At 46.6% G+C, this 24,583-nt stretch overlaps 1 protein-coding gene across 2 annotated transcripts in view; it reads right to left on the reverse strand.

Annotated features, from left to right (window-relative positions):
• The window catches only part of LOC137540816 (proline-rich protein 29-like), a 60,753-nt gene extending 39,102 nt beyond the window's left edge, over nt 1-21,651 (reverse strand). The window contains exons 1-2 of one of the 2 annotated variants that reach the window (XM_068261978.1): nt 21,507-21,651; nt 5,690-5,780 (exon numbers count right to left, since the gene is read on the reverse strand). In XM_068261978.1, coding sequence (XP_068118079.1) covers nt 5,690-5,780; nt 21,507-21,542 — 127 coding nt within the window. In that variant the 5' untranslated portion in view covers nt 21,543-21,651. Of the gene's footprint in view, nt 1-5,689; nt 5,781-21,196; nt 21,345-21,506 lie in introns of those variants that run through there. The other variant, XM_068261977.1, reaches the window with a different exon arrangement.
• Nucleotides 21,652-24,583: the final 2,932 nt, after the last annotated feature.

Below are 24,583 nucleotides of genomic sequence, written 5' to 3' on the forward strand. Positions count from 1 at the left end.
GAGGTCGGCATCTGCAACGGAGGAGACTGCGGACCGGGCCCCCGGCTGGAAGCGGAGCTGCAGCAAGAGACAGACAGGCTGCCGGGGGCTGGAGGAAGCCCAAGGTAAGTAGATCTTGTTTTTTTTTTTCCCCGCACCTGTCCTTTAAGCTATGTGTTCACCAGCAAGACTGCCCCCTAATGTCTGAAGGTCTTGCCATTTTAAAAAGAGGCAACAAAGGCTAGGTTTTGTGGCGTTAGATTGTTTTTACAATCAAGTGCCGGCGGGTCAGCTCTTCTGCACCTCCATGTCATCTGGTGCGTAATGCGCCTGCGCAGTAGTTGTGCACAGGTACAGTACGCGCCAGATGACGTGGGCGCACAGGCACAGAAGAATGTGTCCAAGACATCTGGTGCGTACTGCGCCTGCCACCAACTACTGCGCAGGCGCAGTACGCGCTACGCGGCAGATGACACGGACGTGCGGCCACGAGTGCCTGCACAGGCGCAGAAAAAGACGACCCGTCTGTGAGTCGCAGATCATTATGGGTGGCCAGCGGGACACCGAGGAGGACAGAAATGGCTGCTAGGGACTGGAAGAAGCCCCAGGTGAGTACATAGATTGTATTCGTTGCCTCAGTAGTCCTTTACGATAGCAACAAACAGGTCAATAATAGTCTAGCCCAGCAAGCGATAGAGCTCTCCCGGAAATAAATTTAGTAGTAGCGATTGTTCCTGCTAACGTTGTATTGCTCAGTGCAGTGCAAAAGTGTTCTGTCATCATTATTATTTTTTATTTATATAGTGCCAGCATATTCCGCAGCGCTTTACGATAAGGGGAACATGGGTACAACCAAAAAATGTACAGCAGAGTCTCAAACAGCACAAGTATTGCAACAAAAAACGTTAAACATATGGAGGAGGATGATCATGATGATCATTCTCCCACCACTCCTCTACTGCCCCACTCAAGGAAAATTTACCAACATGCCTAATCGCGCTTTCGATGAATCAACAATCTGACCCAGGGCCGGGCCGAGGCATAGGCTGGAGAGGCTCCAGCCTCAGGGCGCAGTGTAGGAGGGGGCGCAGAATTCATTCAGCTGTCATTCCTAATTGTGTTTAAAGCAGAAAGAAATAAGAAAAGGGGATACATGGCAGTGACTGCAAGCCATATAACTAGATATTAAGGTGTTGGGGAGGTTGTGGGCCCTGTGGCGCCTCTTAGTCTAATAGCAATTAGTGTGTGACGGCTGGGGTGGGAGGGATGGGGGGCGCAGTTTGGTGTCTCAGCCTTGGGTGCTGGAGGACCTTGTCCCGGCTCTGATCTGACCACAGTCAGACATTTATAGTTAGAATGAGCCTACAGTCTGTAGACCTCTGGGCAGATTCCTCTACCCTTACCCTGAGCACTGGAGTGCCACAGGGCTGTGTATTAGGTCCTCTCCTCTATGCACCAATGACTGCCAACCTAAATCAAACATAATTGTTACATTTATTGGGCTTATACCAGACAACGAGGAAGCTGCATACAAGGAAGAAGTTAGGAGCACTGGCGTAGGAGCAGGGGTCGCAGCAGTCGCACTGGCGACGGGGCCCGCGATCTCCTAGGGCCCGTACCGGCCCCTGCTCCCCGCATTCTCCTCTGTCCCCAGGCCCTCCGTGACAGCCGCTTAGCTCCGCCCCCAAATCGCGGGTAGCTCCGCCTCTCACAGGATCGTTCCTGTGAGTTGCTTGATTCTTTCACCGAGCCCTGCCCCTGCAAATCCCATTGGCTGGCACAGCAAGGACAGAGCATGGGAGAAGATGGAGATGAGCCAAGAGCTCCCTTCCCCCAGGCAAACAGAGCGGGAGGTATGAGAGGTGAGTGCTGTCTCCCTCTTTATTTCCCTGTCACTGCTTATCAGCCTTTACTGTATCCAGAGCCCGCAACAGTGCTCACTAACCTTCCTCCACCAGACCCCTGGTAATTTCCTGTCTTTCTATCCACCCCCCAGAATTCTCACTAGCCCCCCCTCAACCTCTCTCCCCCAGACTCCTAATAACCTCCCTCACTCCCCCCTCAATATTCTTCACCCTCCCTTTCCCAGACTCCTAACTGCTCTCCCTTCTTACTCCCCCGACCCCTAATAACCCCCCTGTCTCTTCTCACTTCCCCCTCAATATTCTTCACTGTCCCCCGACCCCTAATAATAGCTCCCCTCTCTCGCCTCACTCCTCCCTCAATATTTCTCATCCTCCCTTTCCCAGACTCCTAATAACCCCCCTGTCTCTCCTCACTCACCCCCCCTAATAACCCCCCTTTTTCTCTTCATTCCCCCCTCAATATTCCCCACCCTCCCTTTCCCAGACCCCTAATAATCCCGCTCTCTCTTCTCACTACCCCCTCAATATTCCTTACCCTCCCTCCCCCAGATCCAATGCTACCGGCGTCACATGGTGCACACGCCTGTTTGCTGAGGACACTGGCCTGCAGTGACAGCTATATTGGCCTGCAGGTGACAGCTATATTGCTGTCTGCTTCCACATCACTTGAAAGAATACATAGGGCACTGGCAGAGTAAGTATGGGGGGGGGGCCCATGTCCAAATTCTGCATCGGGGCCCTGAGGTCTGTAGCTACGCCACTGGTTAGGAGCCTGACTGCATGGTATGACATTAACAACCTGATATTACAGTTGTGTTCAAAATTATTCAACCCCCACTGAAATTGAGTGTTTTGGCCAGTTTGACATTGATTTTGTTCATTTCAGTCATCTTTTTACAATTAAATCAAAGAGGTACCCCCAAGTGACATTCATTCTTAGTACTTAGTACAACATCCTTTTCCAGTTATAACAGCTTTTAAACGTGAAGCATAGCTTGGCACAAGTGTCTTGCAGCGATCTACGGGCATCTTAGCTCATTCTTCATGGGCAAAAGCCTCCAGTTCAGTCACATTCTTAGGCTTGAGCGCTGCAACTGCTTTCTTTATGTCCCACCAGAGGTTCTCAATCGGATTTAAGTCTGGTGACTGTGATGGTCACTCCAAAATGTTCCAGCCTTTAATCTGCAACCATGCTTTAGTGGACTTGGAGGTATGCTTGGGATCATTGTCCTGTTGAAAGGTCCAACGTCTCCCGAGCCTCAGGTTTGTGACGGACTGCATCATATTTTCTTCCAATATCTCCTGGTACTGAAGAGAATTCATGGTACCTTGCACACCCTGAAGCTTCCCTGTACCTGCAGAAGCAAAACAGCCCCAAAGCATGATTGACCCCCCCGCCATGCTTCACAGTAGGCAAGGTGTTATTTTCTTCATAGGCCTTGTTCTTCCTCCTCCAAACATAGCGTTGATCCATGGGCCCAAACAGTTCTAATTTTGTTTCATCAGCCCACAGAACACTACCACAAAAGAAAGGAGCGAGTGTGGCATGCTGCTTAGCACGCCATGGCGTGTAATGCCAGGTATAGTGCCCCCAGTATAGGTAGCATAGTTGCCCCCGTAAAGTTAGCCTAGTATAGGTAGTAAAGTTGCCCCCAGTTTAGTTAGCTACTATAGTTGCCCCCAGTATAGGTAGTATAGTTTCCCCCAGTGTAGGTAGTATAGTTGTCCCAGTGTAGGTAGTATAGTTGCCCCAGTATAGCTAGTATAGTTGCCCCCAGTGTAGGTAGTATAGTTGCCCCCGGTGTAGGTAGTATAGTTGCCCCCGGTGTAGGTAGTATAGTTGCCCCCAGTGTAGGTAGTATAGTTGCCCCCAGTGTAGGTAGTATAGTTGCCCCCAGTGTAGCTAGTGTAGTTGCCCCCAGTGTAGCTAGTATAGTTGTCACCAGTATAGTTGCCCCCAGCATAGGTAGTATAGTTGCCGCCACCAGTGTAGATAGAATAGTTAGCCCCAGTATAGATAGTACAGTTGCCCCCAGTATAGCTAGTATAGTTGCCCCCAGTATAGGTAGTATAGTTGCCCCCAGTGTAGGTAAAATAGTTACCTCCAGTATAGATGGTATAGTAGCCTCAGTATAAATAGTATAGTTGCCTCAGTACAGATAGTACAGTTGCCTCAGTATAGATAGTATAGTTGCCCCCGGTATGGGGGAAGCTTGGAAGGAGGGTCAACGGGGACAGCAGCGGAGAGGGGAGCCAGACCCCCCACCTCTCTCACCTGGGTCCTCCTCCTTCTTGCGCTTCTCCCTTCAGATTAGCGTAGCAGACAGCAGCGGGAGAGGAATTACTCACCTGCTTCCTGTGTTCCAGGTGATGGCACGCAGCGTCATTGTCACGTGAACTAGTCTCCACCATCTCCACCACTTACTATGCTTCCTGATTAGCCGAAGCACAGTGAGCGGTGGAGAAGGCGGAGACTAGTTCACATGACGATGACACTGTGCGCCATTCACCTGGAACGCAGGTGAGTAATTCCTCTCTCGCCGCTCCTGCCTGCCGCGCTAATCTGGAGGGGGAAGCGCAAGGAGGGGACCCAGGTGAGGGAGGTGGGGGGTCTGGACCCCCTCCCCGCCGCTGTCCCTGCTGCCCCTCCTTCTTTTGCTGCTTACCCCTCCTGCAACATGGCCTCTGTGGAAGGCCTTGGTGACACCCCCTGGGACGTCCGTCACTCGGTGCGCTCCACCCTTCTGCACCCAATGGCAGGAACGCTCCTGCTTCCACAGAAGCTGTGGGTTAATTTCTACAGACGCACTATAGAAATTACCTTGGCCAACTGAATGACGGCCTGGTACAAGCACTGAACTACCATCACTGGAGCTTTTTTATAAGACTTGCTATATGAGAAGGGCCAAAAACATTATCAAGGACAACACTTGTCCTGGAAACACCTTGTTTGACCTCCTTACATCAGGTAAATGATTAGACGTTTTCAGTCAATCCGCAAACACACAAACTGAAAAACAGCTTTTTCCCATCTGTTGTAAACTTATTAAAATCTTATTCTTCTCTGAAACAATTAACACTGTGTAAGTACAACTTCTTTTAAAACATTTGAAATACATGGCATACCGTGTAAAATTCCTCTATTTCCACCCTTTGTTACTATCACTATGTTCCTTACATGCACCATAGGCCTGTCATGAAAAGTAATTTTGTTGTGTTACACAATGACAATAAAGTGCTTGAATCCTGATTGAATCAAAGTAATTAAATAGGCTTAAAGTGTACCTGAGATGAAAATGATAAAAAAAAATAAAAAAAAATTCATACATACCTGGGTCTTCTTCCTGCCCCTTTTGGCCTGATCACTCACTCTGCGCCGTCCTCCGCTTCCTGGATCAGTTGCCGCATGCGCAGTGCGGCCGTGCTCGCTCCCCCTTCTCTCTCCCGTGGCCAGGAGAGTTCTGCGCCCGTGCAATAGTACTGCTCAGGCACAGAAAGCTCCCGGTGACTGGAGGGTCGGCAGGGCAGGCGCACATGGCTGGGCCACGCATGCGCAGTAAGCCCCCACTGTAGGAAGACAGAGGAGCCAGGAGGTGGAGGACGGCACCGAAGGAGCGATCAGGCTGAAGGGGCTGGAGAAAACCCCAGGTATGTATGTTTTTATTTTCCTTTTCATCTCAGGTTCCCTTTAAATCTGGCCACAGAGGAGTGGATATTTTATTCTGCTGGTCTTTTATTTGACTTTTGAATCTGGGAAATACAGTTCCAATAGCAAACAAATTATAAATAAGCATTATTTGCATAACAATGTCGGAACTCGGAAGCGCTTCCATGCGTACTCTCACCTTCTTTAGCATGTCCGTATCTCACAGGGTAAGACAGAGGAGGGATGAAGTCCGCCGGCATCTGCTGAATTATGGTTGGCTGGGGAGGAACCTAAAAATGATACAAAAAAGGAAACTGTAAAATTACACAAGTTGTGTGTTTATTTTACACTCTTGTAGTGATACGCATCTTTCGTTTGTCTTTTGTGAGGTTTTTTTTATGCTTATTAGCTTAACGGGAACCTGAAGGGAGGGGTACCGGTATATGGAGGCTGGCATATTTGTTTTCTTTTAATCAATACCAGTTGCCTGGCAGCCCTGCTGGACTATTTCTCTGCAGTAGTATCTGAACAACACCAGAAACAAGCATGCAGCTAGTCTTGTCAGATCTGACAATAATGTCAGAAACACCTGATCTGCTGCATGCTTGTTCAGGGGCTGTGGCTAATAGTATTAGAGGCAGAGGATCAGCAGGATAGCCAGGTAACTGGCATTGCTTAGATGGAAATAAATATGGCAGCCTCCATATCCCTCTCACTTCAGTTGTCCTTTAATCAATACTAGTTGCCTGGCTATCCTGCTGATCCCTTGTGTCTGCAGTAGTGTCTGAATCACACAGATGAAACAAGCATGCAGCTATTCTAGTCAGACTTCAGTCAGAGCACCTGATCTGCATGCTTGTTCAGGGTCTATGGCTACAGGTATTAGAGGCAGAGGGTCAGCAGGACAGCCAGGCAACTGGAAATGTTTAAAAAGAAATAAATATGGAAGCCTCCATATCTCTCTTACTTCAGGTGTCCTTTAAAAAAAATACACCAGTCAGGCATGAGACCTGTGCTCTTAAAGTAAACGTTAAGCCTCGTACACACATAAGAGTACTGTCACCTGCAGGGATTGGGATTTGGTCCCTTGGGTGACACTTCCAAGGCAAGTGATGTACAGACACATCACTAGCCTAGAGGAGGGGCAATGTGCAGCACATGACAGGGCAGCTGCCAGCAGGCGGGGTGAGGAGGAGAAGAATGTTCTCAGGGTCGGGTATTACTAATGATCTAGCCTGCTTGATCTTTAGCGACATCGGGGGACACCTGTACACACACTAGATTCTCAAATAAGACAGTTGGTAAAGTGAACGGACAGACGGGCACCACGACAAATGGCTAGTAATGTATAAATGCCACACATTTAGACATTAGGGCAACAACGCCAGGGCTTTCGTTGTTTTCTCAGTTCGTCCAGATATTGCATTGCTGATCGGGCATTCACTTGGCGGCACCGATTTTCATTCGATTCTGATTATAATAATTAATTACAATTGTCAATTGGCCGCCAAACCGCCTGATGTACAGTGGCTTGCAAAAGTATACGGCCCCCTTGAAGTTTTCCACATTTTGTCAAATTATTGCCACAAACACAAATCAATTTTATTGGAATTTCACATGAAAGACCAATACAAAGTGGTGTATGTCACAAGAGCCCTAGTGGTCAGACCGCAAATTGCCTTCCAATCGGTTTCAGCACACGGATCATGCAAGCTGTGGTCGCAATCGGTGCACGAAAATCGACGGAACTTGGGCAGCAGCCCGACCAGAAGGGAGCCTGTGAGGTATGGTAATTACAACTTTACACACTATTTCAGGGTATCTGCCACCACCACTGGTATGGGCCAGTGGACCCTACTGACTAACTATTTCTCGACCTGCAAATAAAAACAATTAAAACACGCTGTATCCTGTCTAGATCAGGGACGGATCAAGACCAAGTTGCGCCTGGGGCAAGGTCATGTTTTGGCGCCTAAACTGCAATTCATTTTGCCACCTTTTTAAGAATTTTACAAACTGCGCCTGGGGCAAGATACCCGCTTGCCCCCCCCCCCTAGATCCGTCCCTGTCTAGATAACAACAATACAATAGTAGCGTCTCTCCAGAGGTCTGGTTCAGTTTGTGCGGCTGAGAAGCAGGGTAGCGGAACAGTGAATGACTTTGATAAAGTCTTTTATTCACAGGCAATATAAATAATTAATATATACAGACAATTATTAAAATCAACAATTATTGAAACGTTAATAGCCAGTATGAAAAATAAAAGAAAGGGAGAAAAAATACTTAGTTTCATGGAAAGATGTCCTTTTGTGGGAAGAATCATAAAGTCCTTGGTAAAATCCTTTGTTTCAGCTCAATTTAAAATCCAAGCAAAATGGCTTCAAGTTCCGCAAAGTTCTTTGTTTCAGAGCAAGATTCAAAGTTCAGTAAGATGGCTGCCAACCATGTGTCCTCTGGCTGGCAGCAGACCGTTCTCATACAGATGGAATTTGGAGGACTGAGGGAAGGGCCCCTCGCAGACACTTTTGATGAAGCTGGTTTGGGGGTGTGGCAATGCCGGCCCCCCTCTGAATTACCAACCAATCACAGTTCATTTCCTCTGAGAAATTTTAGGTTTTAAACTTACAAACTGCCGTAACTCACAAACGATACACGTCATATTTAGGGGGATAACAGATTCATACTTGTCGGAAAATACAGATTAATATGACATCAGACATGGCTAGTGCAGCGGACCCAGTTCTTGAGAAGGGTCATACCTCAATAACCGGACGGACTATAGCAATGAATTTCATATCAGTACGATGGCCAGATTTTACCGAATAAGACTATATGAATGTCATAGCTGTGCGATGTACAGTTGCCATATAATCAACAAGAGACCATACATCATATGCATTTAGATGGCCCGTGGTCGGTGACGGATAGTCTGGAGTGAAAGCAGGTTTTGAATAGCCCCCTGCTGGGATTAGCTTCCTTGGCTCTGAAAAGACTCCTGGTTTGTTAATTAACATCTGTGTTACACCTCTGGCTTAATTAGCAAGTCACAGGCCCAGGTTTCCTGCCAGCTGGTAAAGGGGGGGAAAAAACTGCCTCTTTAAAAAACCAGGAATGTCAGTCTCTGATTGCTTGCCCGACTACAATCAATGGCAATCGGCGCAATAAACCGATTGCGTTCTAGTTTCTCACGGCTGTTCCGTGACAGTGTACAAGTGGAACGAAAATCATACATGATTCCAATCATTTTTTACAAATAAATAACTGCGAAGTGGAGTGTGCATAAGTATTCAGCCCCCTTTGGTCTGAGTACAGTCAGTTGCCCATAGACATTGCCTGATGAGTGCTAATGACTAAATAGAGTGCACCTGTGTGTAATCTAATGTCAGTACAAATACAGCTGCTCTGTGACGGCCTCAGAGGTTGTCTAAGGGAATATTGGGAGCAACAACACCATGAAGTCCAAAGAACACACCAGACAGGTCAGGGATAAAGTTATTGAGAAATTTAAAGCAGGCTTATGCTACAAAAAGATTTCCAAAGCCTTGAACATCCCACGGAGCACTGTTCAAGCGATCATTCAGAAATGGAAGGAGTATGGCACAACTGTAAACCTACCATGACAAGACCGTCCACCTAAACTCACAGGCCAAACAAGGAGAACGCTGATCAGAAATGCAATCAAGAGGGCCATGGTGACTCTGGACGAGCTGCAGAGATCTACAGCTCAGGTGGGGGAATCTGTCTATAGGACAACTATTAGTCGTGCACTGCACATAGTTGGCCTTTATGGAAAAGTGGCAAGAAGAAAGCCATAATTAACAGAAAAGCATAAGTGTAATAGATTGCGGAAAAGCCGCCGCGCGGACTGGCAGCGAGGAGCCTGGTTCCGCGTCCAGCTTGGCGGTTTGCACGCAGCAGGCTGCGTCTGATGTGGCTGGGTCTGTTAGCGCACACAGATTGAGGAATACGCGCGCCCGCGCTGAGAGGCAGAACGTTTATGGCAAACGAGGAGCGATCAGCTGACCAGGTTGGTCAGCTGATCGCAGAGCAAGTGGCCATTGGCTGATCAGTGGTGGGTGGCGCCGGAGAGCGCCGCTCTATATATAGTTATTGCTGGTCAGTCTCAAGTTGTCTGCCGTTGCGAACACTTACGTGAAAGCACTCAGACCATAGTCAGATCCCACAGTGTGTTAGAACCAGGAGGACCTGGGAATTCACACTGTTACTGATTACTTCTGTGTACTATTGTGTTATACGTCAGACCACGGACCTCACACCCAAGACTAGGGAAACTCTATTACTATTGTGTTATACTTCAGACTAGTTCCAGGGTGTTGAGACCACGGACCTCACACCCAAGACTAGGGATACTGTGTTACCATTGTGTTATACTTCAGACTAGTTCCAGGGTGTTGAGACCACGGACCTCACACCCAAGACTAGGGATACTGTGTTACCATCGTGTTATACCTCAGACTAGTTCCAGGGTGTTGAGACCACGGACCTCACACCCAAGATTAGGCATTGTTTGATATCTGTTATGACCTATTGCATTCCTGACTATCCTTCTGTTTTCTGATTCGGTAACTACGCATATCTGACTACCTGTTGCCAACCCTGCCTGTCCCTGGTTACCGAATCAGCCTTCTGTCTCTGTACCTTATCTGCCCGTGTGTTGCCGACCTGGCCTGCCCGACCTTGTGAGCTATCCCTCTCCATTGAGAGATTAGTCTCCAGTCCTGCTAGTGACGCCCACCCTATAGGTGTCACTTAGCCACTGGGCCTTCCTGCTAGTCAGCCTGGGGCTCCACCCCTTTGGAAGTCTCAGGCTGTTGGAAGGTCTTTGCACTTCCCAGAGGGAGGTATTTCTCATCCTGCCTAGACCACCTGCTCCTCGGGTGGTCTCACTCAAAGTCTTTACTGTTGCACCAAACACTCACACTTTATAGGTGTCCAGAGGTTAGTGATACTTGTATTATTGGTGATCATCAATAATCAGGTATATATCTGTATTCTTGGTGATACTGCAGATCACCAATAATCAGATTCTCTCTGTGTGCTGACACCGATCGTTACAATAAGAAGTCCCGTTTGCAGTTTGCCACAAGCCATGTGAGGGACACAGCAAACATGTGGAAGAAGATGCTCTGGTCAGATGAGACCAAAATTGAACTTTTTGGCCAAAATGCAAAACACTGTGTGTGGCGGAAAACTAACACTGCACATCACTCTGAACACACCATCCCTACTGTCAAATATGGTGGTGGCAACATCATGCTCTGGGGGTGCTTCTCTTCAGCAGGGAAAGGAAAGCTGGTCAGAGTTGATGGGAAGATGGATGGAGCCAAATACAGGGCAATCTTGGAAGAAAACCTCTTGGAGGCCCGGTGCACACCAAAACCCGCTAGCAGATCCGCAAAATGCTAGCAGATTTTAAAACGCTTTTTCTTATTTTTCTGTAGCGTTTAAGCTAGCATTTTGCGGTTTTTTGAAGCGTTTTTGGTGTAGTAGATTTCAGATATTGTTACAGTAAAGCTGTTACTGAACAGCTTCTGTAACAAAAACGCCTGCAAAACCGCTCTGAACTGCCGTTTTTCAGAGCGGTGTGCGTTTTTCCTATACTTAACATTGAGGTAGAAACGCATCCACAATCCAAAAAATGCCTCACCCCGGGAGTATGCGTTTCTGCAAAACGCCTCCCGCTCTGGTGTGACCCACCCCATTGAGATACATTGACCAAGCATATCCGCAGCCGCAAGCGGCTGCAGAAACGCTCAAGAAGCCGCTCGGTGTGCACCAGCCCTCTGTCTGCAAAAGACTTGAGACTGAGGCGGAGATTCACCTTCCAGCAGGACAATAACCCTAAACATAAAGCCAGGGCAACAATGGAGTGGTTTAAAACAAAACATATCCATGTGTTAGAATGTCTCAGCCAAAGTCCAGATCTAAATCCAATCAGGAATCTGTGGCAAGATCTGAAAACTGCTGTTCACAAACGCTGTCCATCTAATCTGACTGAGCTGGAGATGTTTTGCAAAGAAGAATGGGCAAAGATTTCAGTCTCTAGATGTGCAAAGCTGGTAGAGACATACCCTAAAAGACTGGCAGCTGTAATTGCAGCAAAAGATGGTTCTACAAAGTATTGACTCGGGGCTGAATAATTACGCACACCCCACTTTGCAGTTATTTATTTGCAAAAAATGTTTGGAATCATGTATGATTTTTGATCCACTTCTCACGTGTACACCACTTTGTATTGGTCTTTCACGTGGAATTCCAATAAAATTGATTCATGTTTGTGGGAGTAATGTGACAAAATGTGGAAAACTTCAAGGGGGCCGAATACTTTTGCAAGCCACTGTATAACCTTAACATTATTTTGCATTTCTGTGTTCAGTGTGTTGCCATATTTGAAAAGACATTTTGCTTGTTCGTTTTTTTCAGGTGAAAGTAAGGAATTATTTCATTGTAATTTTCCTACTTCCTAGAAATGGTACATTTCTAGAATCCATCCTTGGTGAGCTGTACTGGAATCCACTGGGCTATACTGGGATCCACTTGGCTGTACTGGGATCTACTTGGCCGTACTGGGATCCATATTTGTACCAGTGCAGCTTTTTGTGTGTGTGTTCTGACTTCTGACACCATTATAAGGCTGTTTGCATTCAGAATGATGTTTAATAATCACCGTAGCATACTTTAAATAGGCATTGTACTGCCATATAGTAGAATACAGTAAATTATTCATTATGTTTGGTTATGAGGCCAGAGGATTCTAGGAGACTAGGCATTATTTTCACGCGCTTTGAAAGTCACAGAAACATACATTTCACAGAGATGCACCAGGACAGAGTGCAACAGGACTATAGATGTCACCACCAGTGCTAAATGTCAGAATGTAAATCAGGGAGAGGAAAGATTTTACACATTGGGCAAACACTGACTAAATTATTTATAAATAAATGTTGTAAAAAAAAAAAAAACATAAGCAATTTTATTCATTATGTTATTTTCACAACTCTTTCTCTTTAACCACTTGAGGACCGCAGTGTTTAACCCCCTAGTGACCAGGATATTTTTTTACAAAAATAGCCACTGCAGCTTTAAGGCCAAGCTGCAGAGCCGCACAACTCAGCACACAAGTGATTTCCCCCCACCAACAGAGCTCTCTGTTGGTGGGGTCTGATTGCTCCCCAGTTGTTTTTTTTTTTTTTCTTAATAAATATTTATTTTAACCCCTTCAGGACCGGCCGCCTAACCCCCCTTCAGGACCAGGCATTTTTGCAGAAGGGAGGGGTCGCATTTGGGGGGTCAGGCAGCCGGATCCCTGCAAGGTCTGGCTAGGCAGTGTCCCCCCATGGTGGCCAGGTGTCCCCCCCTTGTCAGCAGCAATCACTCACCTTCCAGGCTCCAGCGACGAGCCGCAGCAGATCCCTCCGCTCCGGCCGGCATCTCAGCTCCGACTGCCGCTCAGTTCCGGGTCGCGGCTTGATGACGTCATCAAGCTGGGACCCGGCGCTGACGTCAGAAGGAGCAGGGATGCCGGCAAGAGTGGTGGGGAGCGCCGATCGTCGCGGGAACGGCAGGGAGGTGAGTGGATCCTCTTCTTTCACCCCCTACCGCCGCAGCTGTCAAATTGATCACTATGATCCGACGGCGATCGTAGTGATCACGTGATCAGCAGCCATACGCGATGGCTGCTGACCACTGAGGGGAGATGCCAGCTGTCATATGACAGCTTAATCTTCCCTCTCCAGTGCGCACGATCGCGTCGGGGCGGTTCGTTAGCGCGGACGTTGAATCAACGTCCAGTCAGAACGGTACCACCACCTGCTGGACGTTGATTCAATGTACCTGGTCCCCAAAAGGTTATATTACCCTATTTTTTATTTTATTTTATATTGCCCCCTCCCTCCCCCCGCCAGCCAATCAGCGTGATCGGCTGCCATAGGCTTCAGCCTATGACAGCCAATCACTCCCCAGCCTATGGAGGGGACAGCCGTGTCACATGGCTGTCCCCAGTACAGAGCTGCCTTAGATCGCAGCGCTGTACGGGGTAAATAGACAGCGGTTTCGCCGTCTAACAAGCTCCGCTCTGCCTTCCAAGTGCGCATTACCGCGCGCGATCTCCTGCTAGCCCCATAGAAGGCCATTCCCGCCAATCGGCATGGAGCGATCCTGGGGCTGCCGCCCCGTTCATGCCAATTGGCGTGGAGCGGTTGGCAAGCAGTTAAACTGATTCAGGACCTCTGATAGTTCAAACTACGCTGCAATTGCTGTTGTCTAAGTCTGATGCTGTAGTTTTAACACCAGGCGGCTCCCATGCACGGGATGCGATTGCGTGTCCCCACTGGCACAGATCTCCGCTGTCCAAAGACAGTAGAGTGCTGCACAATGATCAGGAGCCATTTTCATTGGCTCCTGACCTCTGTGAGCCAATCAGTGATCAGGAGGTGCAACCTTTAAAAAAAGGCTCTGGTCCTTAAAGGTAACCTGAAGCGAGAAGTACATGGAGGATGCCATATTTATGTCCTGTTAAACAATACTAGATGCTTGGCAGCCCTACTGATCTATTTGGCTGCAGTCATATCTGAATCACACCAGAAACTAACTTGCAGCTAATTGTTTTAGATTTGACAAAAATGTCAGAAACCTCTAACCTACTGCGTGCTTGTTCAGGGTCTATAGCAGTGGATCAGCAGGATAGCCAGGCAACTGGTATTGTTCAAAAGGAAATAAATATGGTAGCCTCCATATCCCTCTCATTTAGGATGACCTTTAGGGCCCTTTTCCACTAGCAATCACTAGTGTTTGCGCTGAATGCTAGTGATTGCGATTCAGCAAATGCACAAAATTTCGCGGCGATTTTCCAACGTTTGCGATCGTGATTTTGCTATGCTATGTACTGCATAGCAAAATCGCGGCAATAATCGTTCCGCCGCGCGATCGCGATCACGTAAAAAAATGAATTGCGGTAGTGGAAATGACCTACCGTGATTCTATGTTAAAAGCAAACTGTAGCGATTTGAAAAATCACTAGCGGTTTGCGGTTTTGCGATTCAGCCATCGCAAACGCCGTAGTGGAAAAGAGCCCTTAAACGGGCCAGAGCCTGCCATCCCCAATGAGTTAAAGGCTACTTACACACCAAGACGTTGCGTTTTAGGGGAAGTTAAGGTCGCATAACGTGCCCCTAACGCAACGCATGGTGGTGTTGAAGTTGGACGTCAGATTGAGCCGCGTTATGCAGCTCTTGGTGCGCTGTTTTCCTTCTATCTATACTGATAGAACAGCCGCTCCAGGATAGTGATGGGAAGTCCGGATCTTTCCAAGTATTCGGATGATTCAAATCGGATCATTGAACCGAATCATTTGAATCATTTTACTAGGGAAGCAGACTGGGGGTGAAATGACTGGCAGGACAGGACATTCCCTGCACTGTACATTCTGTATGTTCCTGTTTCTTCCAGACAAACATCCACTGTAAACCGAAGCGTTCATTGTGATGATTCGACTCACAAAAAAGATCCGGATCAAATGAACGATTCATTCATGATCCGGACAACACTATGGGCTTGATTCACAAAGCCGTGCAAACTGTTTAGCACGGGTGTGCTAAACAGTTAGCACGTGAAGTGCCGTTCGCGGACTTTACGCGAGCAAAAGTCCGCGAACGGCACTTCAAGTGCTGTTTAGCACACCCGTGCTAAACAGTTTGCACGGCTTTGTGAATCAAGCCCTATGAGTCCAGGTCACGTCACCACAGTGCAGTGAATATTAATTAGCCATGTGGCTAGTCACTGAGCATGTGCAAGCAGTCTAACGCAGCTGAAGCCCAGTATAACGCACAGTATGCTGCACTTTCATTCAAAGTGTAGCGTTACAATGTAACGCAACATGGGCACTCTGAACAGCATATTGATTTACTGTGAGTTGGGCTGTGTTACAGGCTGCTGTAACGTGGCACTTTGACGTCCCACTGTGAAAGCAGCCTTAAACAATACCAGTTGCTTGGCTGTCCTGCTGATCTTTGGCTGCAGTAGTATCTGTATCACACACCTGAAACAAGGATGCAGCTGATCAAGTCAGAATTCAGTCGGAACACCTGATCTGCTTGTTCAAGGTCTATGGCTAAAAGTATTGGAGACTGAGAATGAGCCGAATCTGCAGGAAATACATAGGTCAGCCACTATATCCCTCTGAGTTCAAGTGTCCTTTGAACCAAACATGTACAGGAAATGCTAACCCCCTCCAAAAACCACACTGGCTGCCTAGCTGGCATGGCATTCGTTTGACTCCAGAAACAAGCATACAGCCAGTGAAGGCGTAGAAAGCTGGAATATCTCATTTGCACCCCATGCATTGAGCTATTTTGAGACTGATTGCATTTAGATTAAAAAAATGACATGTGTCAATCTCTCGCGACTCTCTGTTCATTAACCCCTTAGCCACTTAAGCTCTCAGTCGTTTTCACTTTATGCATCCAAGCAATGTTCACCTCCCATTCATTAGCCTATAACTTTATCACTACTTATCACAATTAACTGATCTATATCTTGTTTTTTCCGCCACCAATTAGGCTTTCTTTAGGGGGTAGATTTTGCTAAGAGCCACTTTACTGTAAATGCATTTTAACAGGAAGAATAAGAAAAAAACTGAAAAAATTCGTAATTTCTCAGTTTTCGGCCATTATAGTTTTAAAATAGTACATGCCTCCATAATTAAAACCCACTTATTATATTTGCCCATTTGTCTCGGGTATTTCACCGTTTAAATTATGTCCCTATCACAATGTATGGCGACAATATTTTATTTGGAAATAAAGGTGCATTTTTTCCGTTTTGCATCCATCACTATTTACAAGCTTATATAAAAAAAAAGAAATAGAAATATTTCATCTTTACATAGATATTTAAAAAGTTTAGACCCTTAGGTAAATATTTATGTGTTTTTAATTTTTTTTATTGTAATTTTTTTTTGGGTTTTTTTTTTATTAAACATTTTATGTGGGCATTTTTGGGAGGGTGGGATGTAAATAGGGCTTGATTTAGGGAAATATATGAGTGTTCATTTTTTTTTACTTTTAAATGTAGTTTTACTTTTTGGCCACAAGATGGCAACCTTGAGTTTGTTTACATTGCGTCACTCTAAGCGTACAATGTACGCTTAGAGGGACATGGGAATTAGAAAAAGAGAAGCTTCCGAGAGAAGCTGTCGCTTTTTCTGCGGGGGAGGGGAATCAGTGATCGGGCACCATAGCCTGATTCACGGATTCCTGGACTACCGAATCCGCGGCCAGGAGCGTGCGTGCTCGTGCGCGATCGGCCGCCGGAGCGGGCGGGAGCGCGCCTGTCCTCCTTGACGTATAAATACGTCAAGGAGGACAAAGTGTTTAAAGACCATGTGCTTAAAGGATACCCGAAGTGACATGTGACATGATGAGACAGACATGTGTAGTAACAGTGCCTAGCACTCAAATAACTATGCTGTGTTCCTTTTTTCTTTCTCTGCCTGAAAGAGTTAAATATCAGGTATGTAAGTGGCTGACTCAGTCCCGACTCAGACAGGAAGTGACTGCAGTTTGACCCTCACTGATAAGAAATTCCCCTTATATCTCTTTCTTGCTCTCAGAAGCGATTTTCTGATAGGAAAGTGGTTTATAGTTGGAATTTCTTATCAGTGAGGGTCACACTGTAGTCACTTCCTGTCTGAGTCAGTACTGAGTCAGCCACTTACATACCTGATATTTAAAGGGGAACTGAAGAGAGAGGTATATGGAGGCTGCCATGTTTATTTCCTTTTAAGCAATACCAGTTGCCTGGCAGCCCTGCTGATCCTCTGCCTCGAATACTATAAGCCATAGCCCCTGAACAAGCATGCTGCAGATCAGGTGTTTCAGACTTTAAAGTCAGATCTGACAAGTCTAGCTGCATGCTTGTTTCTGGTGTTATTCAGATACTACTGCAGAGAAATAGACCAGCAGGGCTGCCTGGCAACTGGTATTGATTAAAAGGAAATAAATATGGCAGCCTCCATATACCTCTTACTTCAGTTCCCCTTTAACTCTTTCAGGCAGAGAAAGAAAAAAAGGAACATAGCATAGTTATTTGTGTGTTAGGCACTGTACATACACATGTCTATCTCAACATGTCACATCGGGTATCCTTTAAACCCCCCTAAAGACCAGGCCATTTTTTACAAAATGGGCCACTGCAACTTTAAGGGCTCACTGCAGGGCCGCACAACTCAGCACACAAGTGACCCCCCCCCCTTTTCTCCCCACCAACAGAGCTGTCTGTTGGTGGGGTCTGATCACCCCCACAGTGTTTATTTATTTTATAGCAAATATTTATTTCCCTTATTTTTTTTAATAAATTAGTACTTTTTAAATTATTTTTATTGTCCTCCCTCCCTCCCCCCGCTAGCCAATCACTGTGATCGGCTGTCATAGGCTTCAGCCTATGACAGCAGAACCCTCCCGAGCCAATGGAGGGGACAGCCATGTCACACGGCTGTCCCCAGTACAGAGCTGCCTTCGATCGCAGCGCTGTACAAGCATAAAAGATGGCGCTGGGAGACCGCTGGGAGACTGAAGGCGGAGCTCCGCCATACAAGCGGCAGCGGCACGCGCGATCCCCTGCAAAACACCCCCCCAGAACTTTACGCCGATCGGCGTTAGGCAGTCCTGGGGGAGCCACCGCGTTCACGCCCATCGGCGTGACGCGGTCTTAAAGAGGTTAATCCAGAAGAAACACGCGCACTCTCCTGCCAGTCGATTACAAATGAATGAATGAACATGGTGCATCCTTTTCTAATGCTAGGTACACAATTCCTATCCAATTCATGGGAATCGGACAATTGTTTCTGACATGTCCGATCTGTTTTTCATCGATAAAAGGATTGATTTTGCAAAGTTATCATCGAAAAATCGATCCCTTTACCGATCAGGAATAGTTTGGTTATGTACACATGACACAACTATTAGATTACCCATTGATCAGATGGGAAATTGAATCTTGTGTACTCAGCATAACAGGACTAGAAGAATCCCTTTCTTGGCATAGAAATGTGTAGTTTGTCTATGGCCCTGTTTCCACTATCGCGAATCCGCATGCGTCTTGCGTATGCGGATTCGCATAGACAATATAAGTAAATGGGCCTGTTTCCACTTATGCGTCTGCGGGAGTGTTTTATTGTGCAGAGAAAATCTGCACGGAACACCCTGCAGAATTCGCGTACTTGTGGAATGCAGGCGAATCGCGCACAATGTATTTAATAGGGAAATCGCATGCGTTTTGCCCATGCGTTTTTTGCCGCTAATTCGCATGCAAATTCGCATAGGTACCAATGTAAATTCATACAGGCAGTGACATGGTTAAAATCGCATATACCCTCACCTATGCGAATTCGGATGCGAATTCACGGCAAAAACGTATGCGGAATCGCATCCGCATGCGATTTCATCAGCAATGGAATCCAGGTGATTCCGCACCACAATAGTGGAAACGAGCCCTACAACTCTCCTTCCTACATTTCTCTTTTGCACATTTTGCAAACAGTTCACTGATGGAATGCTTTGCACAGAGATGAAAATAATGGTGCCTGGGATATCCGCTGCCTGCAGCCTCCACAACCGGCCCCGGTAAGCCGTCCAGTCTGCGAAGGCGGACTGTGCAAGCTCCCATGGCTGAGAGCGTACTGCACAGGCACAGAACGCTCCCAGTGACGGGAGAGCAACGAGGGAGCGTGCACAGCCCCACTGCACCTGCACAGTATGCCCCGGACCAGAGGACTTTCTGGGCAATTTGTGGAGGCTGCAGGCAGCAGAGGATGGCAGCGGCAAAAGAAATGTCAGAAACACCTGATTTGCTGCATGCTTGTTCAGGGTCTACGGCTAAAAGTATTAGAGGCAGAGGATCATCAGGATAGGTGGGCAACTGGTAAAAGTAAATAAATATGGCAGCCTCCATATACCTCTCACTTCAGGTGTACTAAAAGGGTAGGTGCACGCATAACATAACATGAAAGGCTGCATTTTATGTTGTGTGCATATTTTGTGGGTGTTTGCTGTGTTTGTGTTAGAGTCTTTTTACGGCAGATGCGTTTTTCAAACGTTTTAATGCATTTGTGGTTCGCATATGCGTTTTGTATGCATTTTACAATTGCATTTCATGCAGATTATTAGGAAGACAACAGGAAGCAGAAATATATCACAAAACAATTTTTTTTTATAAAAATGCATATTAAAGCGCATGGAAAATGCATACCATTGCATTTCCATTGACTTTCGTTATGTGCGTTTTTATGTGTTTTTGCATATTATGCAACAAAACAATCAGCAACTTTTTTTTTTTTTAACATTATTAATTTACTTAAAGGACCATTATTACAAAACTAGTAAAATTTAAAATACATGTAAACACATTCAAATAGGAAGAATGTTTCTTGCAGAGTAAAATGAGCCATAAATTACTTTTCTCCTATGTTGCTGTCACTTACAGTAAGCAGTAGAAATCTGACAGAACCGACAGGTTTTGGACTAGTCCATTTCTTCATCTGGGATTCTCCGCATGGCCTTTATTATTTCTAAAGAGACAATCCCTGAAAAGGATTTATATAAAGATGCAGACTGCCCCCTACCTGTTTGCACACTTTTTTGGCAGTGCTGCCATTCACTAAGTGCTTTTGAAAATAAAAAAACCCCCTGAGAATCCCCTAAGACATGGGCTAGTCCAAAACCTATCGGTTCTGTAAGATTCCTACTACCTACTGTAAGTGACAGCAACATAGGAGAGAAGTCATTTATAGCTTATTTTACTCTGTAAGAAAAGTACTTCTTATTTGTATAGGTTTACGTTATTTTACATTTTATGATTTTCGCGATAGTGGTCCTTTAATTTATAAATTATTTAGTCAGTGTTTTCCCATAGGGATTCAATTCGATTTGTCATTGCAAAACAATGGCAAATCGAATTGAATCGAATCAAATCCCGATCGGACATGTCAGATTTAATAGAACCGTAATCGAATCGTACAAAGAATCGCATCGTGTAGATTGGGCTTAAAGCCGGGTCTACACGGAGCGATCCGGCGGCTCGATGAGTGGGGACGCAGCATCCCTGCTGCGTCCCCACTCATCCGTCGGATTCGATCCCCCCTCATCCCCGCCGGCGCCGCTTATCTTCAGCTCGATTCCCCGCTATAGTTCGCTCACGGGGAACGAGCGGGGAATCGGTCGCGGCGAGATCGGACCTGTCGGATCTTATCAATCGAGCCGCATCAGCGGCTCGATTGAAAAGACGCATCGTGCCGTGTAGACACGGCTTAAGAAGTGTTTCCATAATGCTAGGTACACATGATGCAATTTTCTGACAGATTTAGATTCAGATCGATTATTTCTAACATGCCCGATCTGAATCTGATACAATTTTTCACGTAAGTGAATAGAAAATTGAACGATTGGAAATCAGATCGGTCAGTAATCGATCTAACAGTAAATCTGTCCGAAAATTTGTGTGTACCTAGCATAGAAGTGTCACTACAGATCCAACTCCGTAAGCTGCTGTATTGTCAGCTGCAGACATCAGGAGACCATTGTACAAACTGCCTCTCAAAGCCATTGTGAACAAGCGGTTTCAAGTGACAAGTCTACCGTCTTCCTTTAGCTCTAGAAACAAACCACACATTCCTGAAGACATGTATACTCACCGCAGGGGGTATTATCTGCACTCCAGAGTAATTCCTGTCCCAAGAAGGATTGCTGTATGGATTGGGGTCTGCAGGCCACTGCTGGGACATAGTAAACAGTGACAATAAGGGGAGAGGACCTAGTTGTAGAGTAAAGACTGAATGAACAGTGACACTGCAGCCAGACACCAGGAAACAGAGGCTGGAGATCAATAGGAGATTGGCTGCTGTGGTAACTGCTGTACACAAACCGCCTGAAGCATGTATACACAGTGATTACACCCTGTATTACCATGTCATTCGGTACACAGTATTAACTGTTCTGTCTTACCTGTTGTTGAAGGATGCCGCTTCTATATACAGCCATCTTCAGCACAGATGACGATCGGATGCGCGCTCATGTTGTGGCTACTGCAGGAAGTTTGATTTGCTTTGATGCACCAATAAACAGGAATGCCATTTTGCCTAGTGGCAATGCTCCAGCAGACAGACGTCTGGCAAGTGTGCAGCAATGTTACTGTTGGCTATAGAGCTGGTCTGTCTCGGCCGAAAGCCAATAGGGATGGCAATGCTTAGGACAACTCATGGAGAAGCATGTGATCAGTTTGATCAGCTGATAGATTTGTAAGGTTTTGATTTGCTTGTCATGATCATGTGTGAAATCAGGAAGCCATCACAGTAAATCCGAACCTTACAAATCTAGTACCCGATGCTATTGCTCGCCCCCCCCCCCCCCCTACTGCTTCTGCTCCATCATGCGCCGCTCCTCATCCCTCGTGTAAGTAGCTTACTGCTTGAAACTATGCCAACTGGATGGTTACCCTGGTAACATGCGTTGCGCTAATAGCGTAACGCACACTACTCCACTGGTGTTAGTACTGGTAAAGAGAAATGTCGCGAACCTCCGATTTTCGGGTTCGCGAACCTCCGCAGAAGGTTCGGTTCGCAAAAAAGTTCGCGAACCGCAATAGACTTCAATGGGGAGGCTAACTTGGAAAACTAGAAACACTTATGCTGGCCACAAAAGTAATGGAAAAGATGTTTCAAGGGGTCTAACACCTGGAGGGGGGCATGGCGGAGTGGGATACACGGCAAAAGTCCCGGGGAAAAATCTGGATTTGATGCAAAGCAGCGTTTTAAAGGCAAAAATCACATTGCATGCTAAATTGCAGGCCTAAAGAGCTTTAAAGGAGTTATCCGGGCTAAATACAGAAAATAAACGCTACTTACCGGGGGCTTCCTCCAGCCCCAAGCTCCCAGGACCTCCCTCTCCGCACCTCTGCACGCAGCCGTTCGCCGGAGCTCCGTCCCGGTCCCCGGCAATGACATCAGAGCGACCTCCAGGTCGCTCTGTACTGCACCTGCGCAAGCTGCGCTGTCAATCACCGCCACGTTGGCCGGAGCGGACTGCGCAGGCGCAGTAGTTCTGCGCCTGCGCAGTCCGCTCAGGCCCACGTGGTGGTGATTGACAGCACCACTCGCACAGGCGCAGTGCAGAGCGACCTGTAGGTTGCTCTGACATCAGCGCCGGGGACCGGGACGGAGCTCCGGCGAACGGCTGCGTGCAGAGGTGCGGAGAGGGAGGTCCTGGGAGCTTGGGGCTGGAGGAAGCCCCCGGTAAGTAGCGTTTATTTTCTGTATTTGGCCCAGATAACTCCTTTAAAATATCTTGCATGTGTATACATCAATCAGGTAGTGTAATTAGTGTACTGCTTCACACTGACACACCAAACTCACTGTGTAACGCACCTCAAACAGCTGTTTGTGTAGTGACGGCCGTGCTGGACTACTGCGCACCATGACGAGAGTGCAGGTGATGGCGGCTTACCAGCCCATATGGTCGCCAGGCTGAGGTAGCTGAATGACAGAACAGTGACTGTCCAGCTGATCAAATTTGGTCTGACCACAATGAAGCAACGACCTTATTATCTTTGGTGTGCCACCCCCACCCGAGACACTCAAATAGCCGGCGGTCATTGCTTCATTGTGATATGCAAGCCCCTTCACCACGGCAAGGTAATGATCACGAAGGGGGATGGGCACATGTACATGCCTTTTGTTTTTTTGTTGCAGCAGCCCGCAGTGCAGTCAGAAAAATTAGGCAGGCATGTACACGCACCCGAAAAATTAGTGTAGCGGACGCTGCTAGCAGCGGCCTTAAAAATTCAGGAATCCGCCTAGAGTCCTCCTGGACCCTGTTGGTGGTGGAGGAGAAGGCAAGTGGCCTGCAGGCAGAGATGCTGTGTGTGGGGACTGACTTAGTCTTTGGTCGTGCAGTAGCCCTCTGTGATCCATTCCTCATTCATTTTGATAAAGGTCAGGTACTGAACACTGTCATGAATTCAGCTGCACTGAAGGTCCTTTCTGACAGGACGCTTGCGGCAGGGCAAGAGAGAAGTTTTATGGCAAATTGCATACCTTCCAACATTTTAAAATTAGAAATCGGGACACAGGCCACACCCCTAACCACACCCCAACACACACCCTAACCACACACCCAAGTCACGCCTACTATAAAGTTTTTTGAATAATTTTTTTTTTTAATATTGATGCCCTTATATTTTTTTAATAAATATATCCCTCATATACCCTGCCCGTGGGTGGGGCTAACTGTAATGTAGTACCAGCTAATGTAGTTACATAAAAAAAAATGAAGTAAATGTACATAATGAGAGACAGTGTTTCCCCAGTAAATGCACATGAGAGACAGCTTTTCACCAGTAAATGCACATAATAAGAGACAGCTTTTCACCACTAAATGCACATAATAAGAGACAGCTTTTCACCACTAAATGCACATAAGAGAAAGCTTTTCACCACTAAATGCACATAATAAGAGACAGCTTTTCACCAGTAAATGCACATAACAAGAGACAGCTTTTCACCAGTAAATGCACATAAGAGACAGCTTTTCACCAGTAAATGCACATAATAAGAGACAGCTTTTCACCAGTAAATGCACATAATGACAGCCAGTTGTCCCCAGTATATGTAGCCAGGGATATATGTGCCCAGTATATGTAGCCAGAGGTATATGTCCCCAGTATATGTAGCCAGGGGTATATGTCCCCAGTATATGTAGCCAGGGTGTATATGTCCCCAGTATATGTAGCCAGGGTGTATATGTCCCCAGTATATGTAGCCAGGGTGTATATGTAGCCAGGTGTATATATCCCCAGTATATGTAGCCAGGTGTATATGTCCCCAGTATATGTATCCAGGGTGTATATGTCCCCAGTATATGTAGCCAGGGGTATATGTCCCCAGTATATGTAGCCAGGGTGTATATTTGCCCAGTATATGTAGCCAGGGTGTATATTTGCCCAGTATATGTAGCCAGGGTGTATATGTCCCTAGTATATGTAGCCAGGGTGTATATGTCCCCAGTATATGTAGCCAGGGTGTATA

The sequence above is a fragment of the Hyperolius riggenbachi genome, chromosome 12 (assembly GCF_040937935.1).
Source record: "Hyperolius riggenbachi isolate aHypRig1 chromosome 12, aHypRig1.pri, whole genome shotgun sequence".
NCBI lineage: Eukaryota > Metazoa > Chordata > Amphibia > Anura > Hyperoliidae > Hyperolius > Hyperolius riggenbachi.